General features: G+C 39.5%; 1 protein-coding gene across 5 annotated transcripts in view; it reads right to left on the minus strand.

Moving 5' to 3' along the window:
- Window positions 1–1,824: 1,824 nt before the first annotated feature.
- The window catches only part of NLN (neurolysin), a 99,972-nt gene continuing 83,560 nt past the window's right edge, over window positions 1,825–18,236 (minus strand). For all 5 annotated transcript variants that reach the window (XM_004270753.3, XM_033429909.2, XM_033429908.2 and 2 more), the window contains 4 exons: window positions 15,971–16,157; window positions 15,302–15,430; window positions 13,950–14,086; window positions 1,825–3,781 (listed from right to left, as the gene is read on the minus strand). In XM_004270753.3, the coding sequence (XP_004270801.1) occupies window positions 3,647–3,781; window positions 13,950–14,086; window positions 15,302–15,430; window positions 15,971–16,157 (588 nt within the window). In that variant the 3' untranslated portion in view covers window positions 1,825–3,646. The remainder of the gene's footprint in view (window positions 3,782–13,949; window positions 14,087–15,301; window positions 15,431–15,970; window positions 16,158–18,236) is intronic.

Consider the following 18,236-nt stretch of genomic DNA (forward strand, 5'->3'; position numbering starts at 1 on the left):
CCTTTACCCTTTGCCTTGATACAGTTGGTACTAGATAATCACTTAGGTGGATTTGTTTCTAGTGGAAATTAAAAAATAAACTGAAAAAGTAAACTTCGGACATTGACTGCTTTTCAAAGAAAATGAAAGCATGTATGCCTTTTTTGCTTTTATTCTCATCAAGTGTTCATAAGAGAAGGCATATTCAATTTTGAAGGGCTATCCAGTTTCAGATGAGAGACATAACTGTAATAATGTTGTGTTGAGGGAAGAAAGAAACCTTGGTCATTGCATCTAGTCAGATGGGACAGGGTTTCTCTTTTAACACTCTTTGGGGATCAGCTAACTATGCCGAAACCCAATTTGGGGGATTAGTATTTTAATTAAATTTTCTCCAAGCATGAAAAATTCTTCTTTTAAATGACAGAAAAGGAAAAAATTAAAAATGGTCATAAACAAACCAGCAGATTCACTGGGGAGGCAGGATCACTATACACCTTAATTCCTACACAAAGGCTAAAGGCAAAATGGTAAAGTAGAAAGTTAAGTCATTCCCTACTAATTAAGGTAAATTCCCTACAAATAAAAAATCATGGTATCAAAAACTTTTAAGAGCTGTTTTCTGCTATTTTTTTTGATTTTGGTCTCTTACACAATGCTGTTTGTCAGGTGTAAAGAGCTACCCTTCATCATAGTAGTTTAGAAAGGCAAGATTTTGGTGTAAATACTCTTCAAGAGAATTTTTAGTTCTTTATCTAGGTAACATGCAACATCTGTACTAGAGGAAAAAAAATCTATATTAGGTGGCATTACATTAGGACTTTTCTTTCTCTTCTCTGTAGCATCTTAAAATTAAACCTTTAGGAACCAAGCCTACCACACCTAAGATGTTTAAGAACTTGCCCTCAGTGAAATGACAACTGTCCTAAAACCTGAAACAGGCCCAAATCTTCTGGATCATTAAACAAGGAGACTTTATTATGTGTCAGTCCATAAATCTAAAGTGTAGGTTGGTGAATTACAATTTTTATAGTTTTCCACCATTCAGAATACTCACCAATACTCTATGTTCTGATCTAGGAAAAAAAGCAGCAGATGGATGGCCACATTCAAAAAGGCTTTAAAAAATGTCCTTAGTTTTGAACTATGTTAGAGAATATTTCTTGATGAATATTTGATTTTATTGCTGTTCTTTGGTAGATTTTATTTTTAAAGATTTTTTTACTTTTTTATTGAAGTATAGTTGATTTACAATGTTGTGTTAATTTCTGCTGTATAGCAAAATGATTCAGTTATATATATATATTCTTTTTTTTAATATTCTTTTCCATTATGGTTTATCATAGGATATTGAATATAGTTCTCTATGCTATACAGTAGGACTTTGTTGTTTATCCATTCTATATATAAAAGCTTACATCTGCTAACCCCAACTTCTCACTCCACCCCTCCCCCAACCCCCTCCCCCTTGGCAACCACCAGTCTGTTCTCTATGTCCGTGATTCTGTTTCTGTTTCATAGGTTCATTTATGTCATATTTTAGATTCCACCTATAAGTCATATTATGTGGTATTTGCCTTTGTCTTTCTGACTTACTTCGCTTACTATGATAATCTCTAGTTGCATCCATGTTGCTGCAAATGGCATTATTTCGTTCTTTTTTATGGCTGAGTAGTATTCCATTGTATATATGTACCACATCTTCTTTATCCATTCATCTGTTGATGGACATTATGTTCTTCGGTAGATTCTAAATACTGGATGTGAACCCTAAATAAAAAGAACACCACAGCACTTTTGTTTTCTTATGCATTTCAGTTTTAACATTAAAGTATGAAAGAAATGTGAGTTCATTCTCATGGATAATAATGTAATTTTATTGTGTGCAGCCTTTTTCACACCAAGTATTAGTTTTTCCATGTGAAATAAGTTAAGATTTAAAATGATGAAGTTATTGTTAAGGAGATGCACTGGGCGATAGAAAAAGCTGAAGAGAGTTTTTGCCTGAAACTGGAAGACAGAACAGTCCGGAAAAAAACAAATGTGAGAAAAGTATCATACATTGCACAGACCAACCCCCCCCCCCCCAAAAAAAACCCAGCTTCACGGACCTGAGGTGGTGATGCTGAACGAATGTCGGGGAGAGAGGGCCAGGCAATTGTCTCAGAAGGGAGGGTGGGAGTTCCTTGATGTTAAGGGTATTTGCTTGACAATAATAATCTGAATTTTCTTCTGTGTCTCTGTAGCTCTTGATTTTTCCTGCTGTCTACAGTTTGACTATGCAGCATAATATATTTTTTTTTATTTAGCACAAAGTCCATTTGGACTAGAGAATGGAAAGGTTCTAATTTTGTTCCTGGCCAGCAAAGTCATACCTCAGGTACACACTGGACAACAATCAGAAGTCCTGTGAAGAATGCATACATTCAAAATTAGTTTTTTTTAATTAAAAAAAAATTATCCTGTTTTGGTTTCTTTATTGAGTAGACTCCTAGAGGAAAAATAAGTACGTGAGTTTCCTGGTCTGCTGAAGAAATGGAATTTAGGCCCACAGTAAAGAGAATTAAAGTGATCCAAAGGTTCACTTACAATCACCAGACAAAATAAGCCATGGAAGAGCCTCCTTGCCATGGCTGAGCTGAAGCACACATAACACTTGGGGCAGCCGTCCTCAAACACTTCTGTGCAGAACCCACTCCTCTCCTGGAGTTTCTGGACCCTTTATGCTCCGTATCAGCTTCAGCTTTCTTCCTGTGGCACTCGGGATAGACCTTGTGACATGTCTACCTGCCACTTCGGGTGAGGGGTACAGTAAAGGAGGCAAAGTCCCTACCACTTATTAGAAACATGAGAAGAGAAAAACGTCCTTGGACTTGCTTTAGGGTTCTAATTGGCAAATATGCAGAAAGGCTGACACTCTTGTATGCTGAAGTGGAAATGAACCTCTAATCCAAGATCCAAAATTCTCTAATACAAGATATTAAAACCTGCAATATGCATTAACTAATTTCAGCTAAAACTCATAATTTTCTGGTGTTCTCTGACTGGACGTTAGACAGAAAAGACTAAACCAATTGGAGTAACATTATTCAAGAGTGGCAGAAAGTTAGAAATCATGAGGCCTGAAATACAGATAAATGCATTACTGAGGCATATTCCCCTGGCCCTGAGATACGCAGGTAAAGAGCTGAGTCACACTTTACTGGGAGACAGGGTCAAAGTGGATGCAAGGCTCTGAGGCGATATTTAACAGAGGAACGTGGTGATTCATTTATCAGTTCAGAAATCCCAAGTACAAAACTTCAAGATATAAGAAGGATCAAAGTATATAATGTCTATGATTCAATTTAAAAATTCTTAATTATAATAGTAATCTAGATTACAACAGTAAAAAAATCAAATTACATTCATATGAAACTTTTATAAAACGAAACCAAATCCATTTTTATGAAATTTTATAGTACAATTATTTTCTAATGGGTCTTTTCTTAGGTCACCGTATTTATAATTCCATTTACATCTGTATAATTTTTCAAATCAAAAAACAAAAGGAAGTCAATAGAAATCTACATTTTCATTTGCAAAACTCCCTTCAGTTTCCAGGCCAGTAATACAAGATGATGTCAGCTTGTCCTCCAGACATGGACTGCTCCCAAAGATCCCCAGTTTACGGAGCATGCAGGCCTCTACTCATTAGGAACGCTTTTTGGTTTGGCTCACGTTTCAAGAAATTCTGGAGCATGTCCATGCCGTCCATAGATCCCCCAGGTTTCAGGATTAGGTTTCTGTATTTCATTCCAACCTGATAAAATAAAACACGCCTAATAATTCATGGTTATAGCAATTTCCCAAATCTCTAGATACGAAAGAGAAGAGAAAAAGGGACTTCAGTTTTGTCTGGATGTTCTCCCTCATAGACTGCAGCTCTGCATTATTTATTTACTTCAGTAGCTAAGAGATCTGGAGCTTAGACCTCGGTCTTCCGCACTTCCCTTTATTGCTGTCTTGTCTCCTTAGATTCTCAGCAGCATGCTGACTATGTGAGCAAACAGACAAACGAAAAATAGCCAAATGGAAGACAGAACAGGCTCCTATTTGCCATCCCATCCCAAATGCGATTTCAAAAGCGTTAGTAAAGCACGTGTTCAATTAGGCTACAAATAGGGGTTCAGTATACTTAGAAACAGTAGCCCAGCTACTGTCAAAACGGCTTCTGCTATATTTTTATGAGGGGCTCATTAAAAAAACCCTTTTACTTATGGGGTAAGGCAACAGCACATGTCCCGTGGTATAGGGTAGGACATTTCTGTGGGCCCAGCATGGGGAAGGAGGACCTTTGCAAAGTTTTCTTTGGGGACAAGGTCTGGAATTTTAAAACACATCATAGTTCCTCTGCCTTTATTTACACACATACATGAGCAGATAAAGCAAACAACTGTAATTCAGTATCAGCATTATTCAATATTTTCACTTCCTTTTCACCGTCCTTTTAGGAAAGAAAGGCAAGACAATTCAGTGAAGCCTAATTCTAAATCTACGCATAAAATAGTTCACAGAGTAACACTCAAATGTATATCCATTATATCATTTGAACAGTCATTAATAGTCTCTCCAAGTACATAAATAGCTTGAGAATTTCCGGAGACAAAAGTAATCTCATTTTTGACTTATGACAATGATTCTGCTTGGTACAACCATCAGAGATAAGTCTAGTCAAACTGTTAAAGAAAATAAAATGTTGATGAATGAAATCCACCAGGTTAGATACAAAACTACTTAATGTTTTACAAGGGTCATGAAATCAAAACTTTCCGGGTTATCTTTCAGTTATAAACAGAAATAATCTTCAACTTATTAATGATCTACAGGCGAAGAGCTAACTTCACCGATGGGCCTTCATCAGGAGTAAACAATTAGTCAAAGTTACTTCCTATAAACTCTAGAGAGCACTGTCCAGTACAAATATAATGTGGTCCATATATATCTTTAAATGTTCTAGTAATTGCATTAAAAAAGGGAGGAAAATAGGTAAAATTAATTTTAATAAAATATTTTATTTAAACCAGTATATCTATAATGTTATCATTTCAACATGTATCAATATAGGCTGCTATTGAGATTTATTTTTTATGTCTTCAAAATCTAGTGTGTTTTTTACATTTACAGCACATCTCAATTCAATTCTTCAGTAGCACTGGCCACATTTCAATGGCTCAGTAGCTACATGTGGCTATGATACAGGTCTGGGGCCTACCGAGTAGCAATCTTGTTGCCTTATTTACAAGCTTTGAGTAAATTTTCTTAAAAAGTGCGGGCCTGTAATCACTGATATTGGACTTCCTGAAAACCCTGGTAATGACAGTTTAGAGCTAGATTTAATTTTGTTTAGGAAGAAAAAAAAAGATGTGTCATTTCTTGCTTGGTCTGCATCAATTAATTACTGTTAAGAGTAGCGATCTAGAACCTAAAATGTGAGTGATGGCTAGTCTCATCATGGACTTTATTATTCTAAGAAGTAGCAGATCAGAGCTCTTGAGCCGAACACAGCTTACCCCACTTCCCTTTCTTTCAATCCCCAATGTGTCTAAATTTGACCAGTGTTAGATTAGTGGGTGGGGCAAGGAAGGGCAGTTATCTCTGGACAAAGCAGTATAGGAAGAACTTAGAAAATGTGAATTAAATTGATCTGAATGATAAAAATATTTTAAAACACTTATGATGGAAAAATTTTGAATATATACTAATAGTAGAGAGAACAGTATAGTGAACCCTCTTGTACCTATCATGTAACCTCAATTATTAATATTTACCTGCAGAAATTCTTAATGCTCAAGATCCGAGAGTCTTTTATTTAGTAAAAAGACATATTTCATTGCACAAATATTATAGGAACAGTAATGAAAATTTAAATAAAGTAAAAAAAAAGATCACCAAAATGTGGACATCTGACAGAATATTCTCATTTTGTACAGAGAGCTGTAAATGTTGGTAGTAAAGAAAAGCAAGCGTTAGAGGAGCTGCACGTTGCTGTGAAGAGCCAGCTCATGCCTCCTCTGCCGTAAAGTCACTGTGGAGCAGGGCATAGTTTGGTCTCACAATATGTGGCTCAGGGCAGTGCAAGTCCTCCCCTGTTTATAGCTCCAAACAAGTTAATTCAATTTCCTGAATTACAGAGCAATTGTCTTTTAATAGTTTCATTTCCTTTGCAATGAAGTTTGGAGAAGAGTTTAAGAGTCATTTTGGTAATCGGATCTTGCTTTTCTTTAAAAAAAAAAAAAGTTAAGCAAATTTGTGTGTTAGGAAGGTACCGGCTTCTCTGGGCGAGAGAACACTGTTTGGGAGACATATGCCACAGGTGGAAGGAGTCTTTGCTGTGAATTGTTCTACTCTGTTTATATAATTAAGGAACTGTAACTGTGAGCAAAGCAGAAAGAGAAGCTCTAAGGCAACCACTACAAGTTTTCATGCTAAAAAAATTGTTCAGGGGGATCTGCATAGCGTAGGAGCTCCTATTAGTTCAGGGAAGGAAAATCAGCATCAGTCACTTCTGTGGTTTTTACTCCTGGAAGGTTAACATGTGTCTTTTGGCAACTGTGCAAGTCCTCTCTAACACTGATGTCTTCTTTCCTTCTTTTCTTTATCTATTTATTTATTTTTATCTATTTATTTTTAAAACTTTATATATTTTTGGCTGCGTTGGGTCTTTGTTGCTGCACGCCGGATTTCTCTAGTTGCGGCGAGCGGAGGCTACTCTTCGTTGCGGTGTGCGGGCTTCTCCTTGCGGTGGCTTCTCTTGTTTCGGAGCATGGGCTCAAGGTGTGCAGGCTTCAGTAGTTGTGGCATGTGGGCTCAGTAGCTGTGGCTCACGGGCTCTAGAGCGCAGGCTCAGTAGTTGTGGCGCATGGGCTTAGCTGCTCCGCGGCATGTGGGATCTTCCCAGACCAGGGCTCAAACCTGTGTCTCTTGCATTGGCAGGAGGATTCTTAACCACTGTGCCACCACGGAAGTACCTCTTTTTCTTTTTTTAAAAATGTTCAGATGATTGATTGATTGATTGCCATGCCATGCAGCAATGTGGGGTCTTAGTTCCCTGACCAGGGATCGAACCTGTGCCCCCTGCAGTGGAAGCATGGAGTCCTAACCACTGGACTGCCAGGGAATTCCCCAACACTGATGTTTTCTAAAGCAGGATCAGGAGTTTTGGAGTCAGGCCCAGGTTTGAATCTCGGCTTCATTCTCAGTTATGTGGCCTTGGGCCTTGGTTTCCTTACCTGTAAAGTGGGAATATGCCTACCTCCCTCAGTGTATGAGGAATTAGAGGAGATGATTTTAGTACCTTGCCTGCTGCCTAGAATCATTCCTGCCATATGCTGGTATTCAATAAACCTGAGTAGTCATCCATCCCTCCTTTCATTTCCCTTCTCCTCACACCGCCCCTAAGTTCAGTCACTTATACACAGTCAGGGAAACAAATGCATTCCTGTTTTCAGCATTTCCTTAAAATTAGTTCTGTCTCCTAATAAAGCTAGAAAAAAGCACAAGAGATTTCATCTCCACTATTAGTATAAAATAGAATATATAGTTCAGTAGGAATACTAAGAAGAGACAAGGCACTCATTTTATGCAAGAATCTATGCCCTTTATTTGAGGTAATATTTTAAGAGCAATCATAATTATCTGAATGAAGGACACCCATCATCTACCAACAATGAGAACACATAAATTGGGAAACAGATTGGGTCTCCTGCCATCTCTGGCTTCTCTGAAGGAGCACATGCAAGCTCCCACAGCCTTCCAACCCTCCCTTCTTTCTCCTTCCTCTTGTGACAGACTATAGGGAGTGGAGCCAGGTATCTCCTTCCAACGCTGAGTAACAGGCAACAGGGCAGAAAGCATCCGCCCAAGGACAGGTGATGACGATCAGGTATCTCCCAGCCTCACCAGCCCGCTTTTAAAGTGGACTTTGAAACCTTTCCTTCCGCAACTCATCTGTAAACTTTCCAACAGCACATACTTTGTTTTTTTATGAGTGACGGTGGGGAGGTTGAGGGCAGAAAAAGAATACCTTTGACAACAAACAGGAAGGAGGGAGAGAGTGAAAGATTGGTGGTGACGGAAACAAAGAATGGTGGTAGGAATCTTCCCTTGTGTGAAAGAGGTCTTCTGGAAACCTTAAGCGAAGTTTCAATTTGTGAGGATGGAAGAATAAATAACTATGGGGAGGGAGGAGACCTGGACAAAAAAGGAAGGGAAGTCGTGTGTAGTAGGGGGACAGAAGAGTGGAAGCAGTTGGAGCAACTACCAGTTGGGCCCAATAATAGTTAAATGTTCTGAAGCAGAGGACGAACACCAAGATGAACAAAACAGTTCCTATTACAAGAGCCTTATGATCTAGGAGGTGAGATAAAGAAATAGACAATTAACAAAGCAGATTATTAGAGCTCTAAGAGAAACACAAAGAAGGGCTGTAGGAACACAAAAAGGAAGAAAAACTGCTTCCAGCTGGTTGGGATTCAAGGCTTAGAAGGTCTGGCATTGTAAATATTCAAGAAGTAGGTTGGAAATCAATCCCATTTCCTTCCTTTGTCCCTTAAATCAGGCAAAATTTAATGCTGTTAGAAAAGGTTGAAGTGTAAGAAAAATCAGCTTTGGGGTGGTAGATCGGGGAAGCTGAAGCAGAATTTAATCCATTTGTAAGGACTGTCAGGAGAGGAATTTCATATTCTCTCTTAGCAACATATTATAGCAGGAACTGGTCCTAGGATTCTGTTTGAAGGGTCCTGGAATACTTAGCTTTATAAAACACTTTCTGTCAGGTAATTCTTTTTCTTGTTTAACCAAGATTCTTCCTATGTTTCTGTGTCTGTTATTGCATGTAAGATCTAGCTCCTTCCATATGGCATTGTGGATAGTTACACTTAACTGTCTTGACTTTCTCAGTATTCCTTTCTGCATGTGATACTTGTTTGTATTTCTTCTTCACTGATGAAAAAAACGAAGTTTAGCAATTACTCTAAATGCAGAAGAGGAGGAACATCATTCTAGCGCAACAATATAATTGCCTTTGAATCCACAATGTCTATTAACTTTTAGGAAATTTTCCCACAATGAAGTTGCCTTATAAAAAGAAATGGCCCAGGCTTCCCTAGTGGTGCAGTGGTTAAGAATCCGCCTGCCAGTGCAGGGGACACGGGTTCGAGCCCTGGTCCGGGAAGATCCCACATGTCACCGAGCAACTAAGCCCGTGCGCCACAACTACTGAACCTGCGCTCTAGAGCCCACAAGCCACAACTACTGAAGCCCGTGTGCCACAACTCCTGAAGCCTGCGCTCCTAGAGCCCGTGCTCCACAAGAGAAGCCACCACAGTGAGAAGCCTGCACACCGCAATGAAGAGTAGCCCCCACTTGCTGCAACTAGAGAAAGCCCGCCCGCAGCAACGAAGACCCAATGCAGCCAAAAACAATTAATTAATTAATTAATTTTAAAAAAAGAGAAAAAGGGCTTCCCTGGTGGTGCAGCGGTTGAGAGTCCGTCTGCCGGTGCGGGGGACGCGGGTTTGTGTCCCAGTCTGGGAGGATCCCGCGTGCCGCGGAGCGGCTAGGCCCGTGAGCCATGGCCTCTGAGCCTGCGCGTCGGGAGCCTGTGCTGCACAACGGGAGAGGCCACAGCGGTGAGAGGCCCGCGTATCACAAAAATAAATAAATAAATAAATAAATAAATAAATAAATAAAGAGAAAAAAAGAAATGGCCCTAGTTAAAATGCCCTTATTCTTGCAACACTATGATTAGCTGCTAGATTTTGAAACTACATTTGGCAACCTTAAAGGGCTCCTGAAAGAGCTAGAGTTTGCTGGAAAAGTGTTACTCCCAAGCAGCTCCCTTTCATAGTTATTTAAGAGAGAAGTTGGAAAAGTAAAAGGTATGTCTGTTGAGACAACTTCTCCATGTTTACTAGAAACGAAGGCTTTAGGTAATATTTAACAAACTGATTAAACAGTCAAGATGTTACACCTATTTACTATGAAGAACATAGAAAATTATAGATAAAACTAGAGGTATCAAACTTTTAGGCTATTACAGGTAAGTGGCCAGTTCTAACACTTTGATAGAGGCCATCGAAACAATAAAAACGATTGTACTGTAAAATATTCTATTGCTAACATTTGATATTCAGAAGTCTGCAGGTTTGTATTTGACCCTTCCCATTACTGTTTTCCCAGTGAGTAGCACACATTCTATAGTTCTGCTTGTTAAGATCTGAAATGGTTCTCAACCAGACCCTGGGCTTTGCAGGATGGTAAGAGGTTACAGAGGGAGGGCCTGGAGGTGTTCTTTTGTCGATACTAATGACCATGAACAATAATGTCAACAATACATCATCTTTCAGCCCCGAGCCTCTCTAGAGCTGGGGACTAAGAATAGCAGGCACTGACTCCTTGAAGGGGCATCCTGCTATCTTCTCAAAATGCTCCAAATATACACTAGGGAGTGTGAGGGACCTTGAGACAACAAAGTCTGCATGATATATTGTGACTGATCTGATTCCCATGACTTCAGATCAAATTCAGTATTTCTTTATACCACAAAAATTCTTTCCCTTCATCACAACATAGTTGTAATAATGACTGAAGTTTTTTGTAGAACAGGATTGTTATTCCAAAGTGTTAATTTTAAATAAATGGATATTTAAATTGTGTATATTGGGTGTTATTTTAGAGCAAACATTTGTAAAAATAATAAAAAAAAATTAAAACAAAACCAAACAAGCAGTACACTGTAGGAGGGTATAGAATGGCTATTTAAAAAGCTGTTCCTGGGCTTCCCTGGTGGTGCAGTGGTTAAGAATCCACCTGCCATGCAGGAGACATGGGTTCGGGCCCTGGTCCGGGAAGATCCTACATGCCGCAGAGCAACTAAGCCTGTGCGCCACAACTACTGAGCGTGAGCTCTAGAGCCTGCGAGCCACGACTACTGAAGCCCGTGCGCCCGCCTAGAGCCCGTGCTCTGCAACAAGAGAAGCCACTGCAGTGAGAAGCCTGCACACCACAACGAAGAGTAGCCCCCGCTCGCCACAACTAGAGAAAGCCCGCGTGCAGCAATGTAGACTCAATGCAGCCAAAAATAAATAAATAAATAAATAATTAAAAAAATAAAAAAATAAAAAGCTATTCCCATAACTGCCACTGCAGCGAAGAGCGTGAGGATGGGTGCAATGGGATTCTCCTTGGCCACTGGAGCCAGACTCACTATTGCTGTGACAGCAGGGGAACAAGAAATGACGATATTCCAGAGTATTTAATAGGAAGGAAAAAAGAAGGGATTAAAGCCAGCTTCCGGCATAAGATGAGTAATAATACATAGTACAGCTGATTTCAGAATTTTAGTAAAACTGAAAACTGTTTTTAACCTCACAAGGCAACAACTCCAAGTTGTAGGGAATCTTGCTTTCTCCACATTCAACCCAGCCCTTTTGTCTGAATAAAGAGTAGCCTGGCTGCCTGCCAAGCTGTGAAGCCTGAGATAAAAGGAGGTACATAGAAGCATAATGGCAGGGATGGCTCCTGCTGGACCTGCAAGTTCCTTGGGATCCACTGGGATCAGTACTTTGGCTGTTACCTTGACAGCGGGAAGAAGAGAGGAGACAGTGGAGGCTCCTGGGGATGTGGTCATGTGAGCGGACCAGGGGCGGTGAAAGAGGTGCTGTAGCAATTACGCCAGGAAGCCTCGCCAGCTACTAAGAGTGAGTGGAGGTCATAATTGTACCTTTGCATATCTGGACCTTGTGTCTCTCTAAACATTGTTTTCTGATTTCTACAATAATTCATGCTCTATGTAAAAATATGAAAAAGCTCCATAAAAAGTGCAGAAAAATATTTAATACTCAGAAACTTACCACTCAGAGATAACAATTGACAACATTTTGATGTACTTTTTTTTCCTGAATGCATATTTTAAAATCAAAATTCACATTCTATGGTGTAAAATATTTTATAACCTGATTTTTTTCATTTTGTATAATAGTTATATTAAACATTCCAGACACAAGAAAAAGCTTATTGAAACCCTTACCCCATGCCCAAGTTCACTCTTCTGTTCAGAGAATGGAAATATCACTTCTGGTTTCGATGATCTGGAAGATTTCATTTGAATAGGGCCTTTATGAATGGTACGATTTTGGAGAGGCACAGACAAGGAAGGCATACGTTTTAGGTGGAAGAAGTACAATGAATAAATTTGTGAAGGAGGAAAGACACAAGGGAACATACAAATTTGGCTGACACACTGCGAGTTCTGGGAAGTGCAGAGGGATTTGTTTGCTAAGCTAAGGGCTGTGACAAAGAGAGGAATACCAAGAAGCATAAAGTAAAACAAAAGGTAGATGAGGGCCTTTGGGAGCTGGCGATTGGATCATCAGTAGTAGGTAACTCTGGAGGGAGGGTAACTTCCCAGTTCAGTTGGTGGAGGCAAAAGCCGGGAAACAGAGGTTTGCAGAAACTGTTTCTTACACCAAGAGAGTAGGCTGTGAAAGGAAGAACAACTGACTGGTAGCACTGAAATTATCAGAGTCAGTGGTAAGTTTTTTTCCTGAGATGGCAAACCAGTAAGTCTTAGTATTATAGACATGTCTCCTGAGACAGGAGGAAAGAAGATAAATATTGAAGTACAGAAAGAGAAAGAAAGATGAAGGTACTCACTGTCAATAATCTTAATGTTCTTAGTAGAGAGGAGAGAGCATCTGCTGAGAGAGAGAGAGAGGGTGGGGACCCCAATAAGGTAAGTAGAGCAGGACTGTGGAGTCACACTGGGGGTCCAGTGCAGTTCGACAGCATGACTGCAGTGGGGCATTAAGTGGAGCTGTAAGATCTTCCCCAGAAGACTGAATTCCAAGGTCATCATCTCTAAATGAGATGGTAGAGGAATCCAGGGCTGGGCACTGGCTGAAGGTCATGCAGGAGTCAGGGTATTTATGAGAACAAGTTAGTGGTTGATCGTTTTAAGTGGGGTGGCCAGGGAATAGAAAGAGACTTACAGGGACCTAACAGCCTGGGTAGGGTGGGACTGAAGATGCAGGGATTGGAAAGGTTAGTCTATAGAATGTAAGTGTCCTGGAGGTGGTGTTTTGGGGGCGAAGGGCTGGGGGAAGGGACGGTGGCCCAAATTACATCAATGTCTTTCAGTGCATATGTGTAAGGTAGTATGCAATAAAGTCTGGAGAACAGATCAGTTGGTTGAAATAAGCACAGAGAACCTGATTTTGATAATTTGTTCTTCTAATTTCTAAATAAAACAGAATGAAAAACACACTGGAAAATCCATCAGCCCTAGAAATAATCTGACAGCTGAGTCTTCAGCAAGAGTGGAGACTGTGAGGGACTGTAACTCAGGAAGGTTTGGCTGGCAGCCACCTGGCAGTGAATTCACTGTACTCAGAAAGGAATGGCTCAGGTTAATGAAGCAGCTTAAATTACTTAAAGGCATTTAGGTTACAAACCATGTAGTAGGCGGCGCATGCCAATCACAGAAAGAAGGGTGCCTTCCACAGCAAATATATAATGAAAGTGTGTAGAGTATATCAAAACATAGGCAGACCATTTATATCAGGAAGGAGTTTACCTTTCTTTCCCAACCTCCTATAAAACTAAAACACTGTATGGCACATGTCAAAACTGGCAGCTATAAATGCTCAAATGCATAAACAAAGCTTTGAATTTTAATTATGCAATATATTGGAATGTTAATAAGCAAGAAAATGCAGTAGGGTTTTTCTTTAACTTAGAGGATTAATCACTTACACAAAGCAACTTAATGATGTATGATGATGTGAGAAGATGCCAGACTTTCAAGTTAAGATTTGTTATCAGATCTCTTACTCTAAAAGTCTAGGTGTAATAAATATTTTTTTTTACTAGGAGTTAAAGGGGAGGGGGCAACTACAGAAGTAACAAAAGGAGGAAAAAAAATACAATACCTCTGGATTCATTATCCCTTCTTTTTTAAAACAGCTGTAAAACATGTCCATGGAAAATACTTCACTCCAAAGATATCCGTAATATTGGCCATCATATCCCCCCGCCAAATGTCCAAAAGTTGCTGGCATATTTGTGCCTTTAAAGAAAGATACATTTCAATCAGTGTGATGGCAAATGTTAAATAGCAGGGTCTCAGCTAGCTAAGGTTTCCCTATGGGGAGTCCAGCTGTGGGAGGAGACAGTGGTAGGTCCTCACCTCTAGTACTCCCTGGGTTTATGGGTGCCGTTGGCCAAGATGTTTACATACTTCTCTCCTACGACAGCTCCGCCTCAGAGCTGGTTTCGGCCCTAAGCTCTGGAATGCCTAACAATAGTTTCAGAGGCTTTGTCCACACCTATCAGACAACTCGCTCCTTTCTTATCCCTTAGACACATATGTGTCTTACAAATACTCTAATAATATTAAGCCTACTCTTTGTCACACCTATTTATATCTGAAACAGTATCAGTATGGCACTTATTTGAGGTTCATAATTACTGAAAAAGAACTCTTTACGTGAAGAGCTAAAAAGGTCTTACCAATTCAATCTACCTCTAGGGCTACTTTACAAAAGGATTTTGTCCAAGTGGCCTGAGGCACAAAGTTGCTGTTCAGCCTACTAGAAACAGATCACAAAAGGAAGCGAGGAGCCTGGATGAACTCAATGGGCTATTCTGACCTTTAATATGGGTATAAATGTGACTGATTCAATTAAACAACAATTTCTTTGATAGAAAAAACTCACCTTTCCAACTACGTATACACGTACAGCTACATGTTTGCTTAAAATATACAAATATAAATGTAACATAGCATATGTCTGACCATCTCCCACCCACTCACACGAATCTCATAATAATACCAGGTTAGAAACTGCTGGTCAAACTGCCTTAACTGACCTCAGAAGCAGAATCAGACACAAGGTAGAAGCTTGCGCCTTTCTCTCAAACTGCCCCTTCTGGCAACATCTTACCGAAACCCTAGGGAAGTCACGGTGCATACAGGGAGGGCAGAGCCAGGCGGTGCTGCCAAACAGGAGTGGCTTTCTCTGCTCTGGGGTGGAGGCCGACTGCTCACGCCTGATCACACTAAAATGCTGCAAAGCTGGCGCCGCCTCCCCATCAAGCACATTTGGACAGGATAACTCTGAGGACAGAGTATGCTGACCTGAAAGTCATGGTCTGATTTCAGAAATCAGAAGCAAATTATATTAGGCAAACTGCCTGACAAACTCTACCTTCTCTGGCAGTGTTAGGAGTATACCCTGTGCTTCACAGGAAGAGTGAACTTTTCGTGATCGTATTTACGTACCTGGAGTAGCTGCAACACCTAAAATTTCTGTGCAGTATTTGGCATATTCACTTGCAGCATCCAGCGAAGTGTTCGTATGGAGAGACTGATCAACTTTGCTCAAAACAATCTGGCGTAAGGTCAGGAGACCTAATAACATAAGAATGTTGGACATGTTTTGGAGAAGAGAGAACTACGTGTTCTAATCATACATCATAGATTTCAAAAACTGATTCCTGTAGTACTCATTGCAAAATCGGAGCAAGACATCTCATTCTATTTAAGATTTAAAAGATGTATTTTTTTTTCTTGGACATAATTTCAGGGTTCAGTATTCCAATATACTTAGCAGTCTTCCCTTCTCATATTAACACTCTGGGTGTACTATCATTACAAAAGACGAAATAAGTTCTATAGAAGAAGATGCAGCAGGCCTCTTGGCTTCTGAGATGGCCCACACTCAGTCTGTGGAGTGTGTTTCTCTCATGGCCGCTCTCACTTTCTGAGACGACCCCATGCTCTGGTGCCGCTCTTGCCTTTTGAGACGGTCCACGTTCTGTCTATGGAATGTGTATCTCTCTAAATAAATGCACTTCTTACCTAAAAAAAAAAAAAAGAAAAAAAGAAAAAAGATGCCACCAATTCTCCATTAAGCAATTCTAGTTTATTTTCTAAAATTATACGTCATACCTGTGTTGACCAGTCTAGAAGCAACAAGTTTTTCAAGCAGATCATCTGTAATAGGGCTTCCATCTTTATAATGTTTTGACAGTCTTCGGAGGGAATCAGCGTCCCACACCCAATTTTCAAGCATTTGTGATGGCACCTCTACGAAGTCAGTTTCCACATTTGTTCCACTAAATCGTGCAAAGTCGGTCTAAAAAGTAAACATAAAGGTCTTTTTTAAAAAGCACTGAATGAAAACTACATATATGATGAATTATAATTAAGACTCACCAAAACTTAAATCAGAATCAGAGTCAACTGCTTCTTTGAATGGTTAGGATAACCTCAAATTTATATTGAAAATAAAACACAGTAGCCAAGCAGCCTGAAAAATAACCCCCAAATACCCTTTATTAAACTAATATTTCATTCTTTTGAATCACAGAACACACTTGGAACAATCATTAAGAAATCATAACTGAAAAAAAATCAGTCTAAGTTAAAAGAAGCCTTAAGCTTTGAAAGTAAAAATATTTTAAAAGAATTTCCCATTAGAATTCCCTGGCAGTCCAGTTAATAAGACTCTGCGCTTTCACTGCTGAGGGCGCGGGTTCGATCCCTGGTTGGGGAACTAAGATCCCACAGGGCACTCAGGGCGGCCAAAAAGACCCAAAACAAAACAAAACAAAACCCGAAAGGAATTTCCCACTAAAAATGAAGAGATCCAAGAGATCTAAGACAAATCTCTCCCTAGCTCCCCTTTCTATTTGCATATCTTTGTTTACTCAATACATGCCTTTCTGGGGCATTCATCAGTCTATTATTTAACTACTCAAGTTTCCATCTAAATCAGTTAAAGAGTTAAATTACAACATTACAGACAGATGCCCTTTTCATGTGTGTGGTGTTTTGTGTTCTAAACTTTAAATAAGTGTTTCTAAGACAACCGTGTTGTAGAAAGCCAGAGCTGTACCTCTCAGATTGGGTAGAAGATGTTACCTTAAAACAAGAAGCCCCTTCAGTGGGATTTAGCACTATAATAGTTGGCAAGTGAGGTGAGTTAAATGCAGCTATGAGAAAAGAGAAACAACCGATATACTCAGAAGTTAAAGTACCCACTGTAAAAATAAAGGACTTATTCTGAGGGTGTGGGCTAAGCGTTAAAAAAAAAAAGTTTTATTTAAAAAAGGAAAGTTTAGTAAATTGTTGAATCAGATGTTAGAAAGCTCTTGAGCAGAAAGATGGGAATTCACTAGACAGGCTGGTGTTTTTCAACCTTCACACCGTCCAGAGAACTCATGTAAAACTGCCATTGGCAGAGGAATATTTAGCATTTACCCAACTGGGTCAGCAGCAGAATGGGGGTTATTCTGTTATCTTTCCCTGAACCTCTGTCCTGTTTCCCTATTTAGATGCTTCACATCCCAGTCTTCTCTCTCTGACTTCATCATCCCTGGGGCTCTAAATGGAAGAAAGGGAAAGGAAGGCGACTTAACCACTGGAGAAGGCAGCAGACTGGTTGCCAAATCAGAAGCAAATAACCATTCTGTTTTTGGCCCAGGGCAGAGGCACAGATGTCAACGCCACCTCACATTCTGCCTTCCTCTCTATGAAAAAAAATGTTTTCCTTGACTTCCTATTATAATTGTGCTGATTCTAGATATGAAGAGCTGCAACTACTGAAGGGCCAAGGGAAACTAAATTCACTAGGCACTGGAATGAGGTAAACTGTTTGAGGACAGGTAAATAATTTTTTATCCCCATAAAAAATTCTTACAGGTAAAGAGTCAAGGGCTCCAGAAAACTGAGTATTTTGCCACTTTCTTGTATATAATCTTCTAAAAATAACTACATCCAACATGATAGATAAAATAATTTTATACAATAATTATAATAGCCAACATCTATGGAGACTTTACTATGTCAGGCATTTTGCTAGGCTCTTTGCATGGATTATCTGATTTAAATTCCAAAACAATTGTATAAAGCACGGTAATCTCCATTTATGAGATAAGGAAATTGAGGTATACTGAGATTAATGGTAGAACTAGGATTTTAAACCAGGTGGTCGGACTACAGAACCCCAATTTTAACCACAAATGCTATTATACCGCTCTATCTCAGAGAAAAATCAAAGAAAAAGAGGCTAAATTACGATGTGACAAATTGATGAAATCATCTTGGATCTAGTCTTATATCAAACTTGCCTTTATATGAATAGTAAAAGGGAGGTTTCAGTGTGCTTCCTTAAAAATCTGATTTCCTCTATATACTGGAAGATTTTTCAAAG

Source organism: Orcinus orca, chromosome 3 (assembly GCF_937001465.1).
Source record: "Orcinus orca chromosome 3, mOrcOrc1.1, whole genome shotgun sequence".
NCBI classification, from domain to species: Eukaryota; Metazoa; Chordata; class Mammalia; order Artiodactyla; family Delphinidae; genus Orcinus; species Orcinus orca.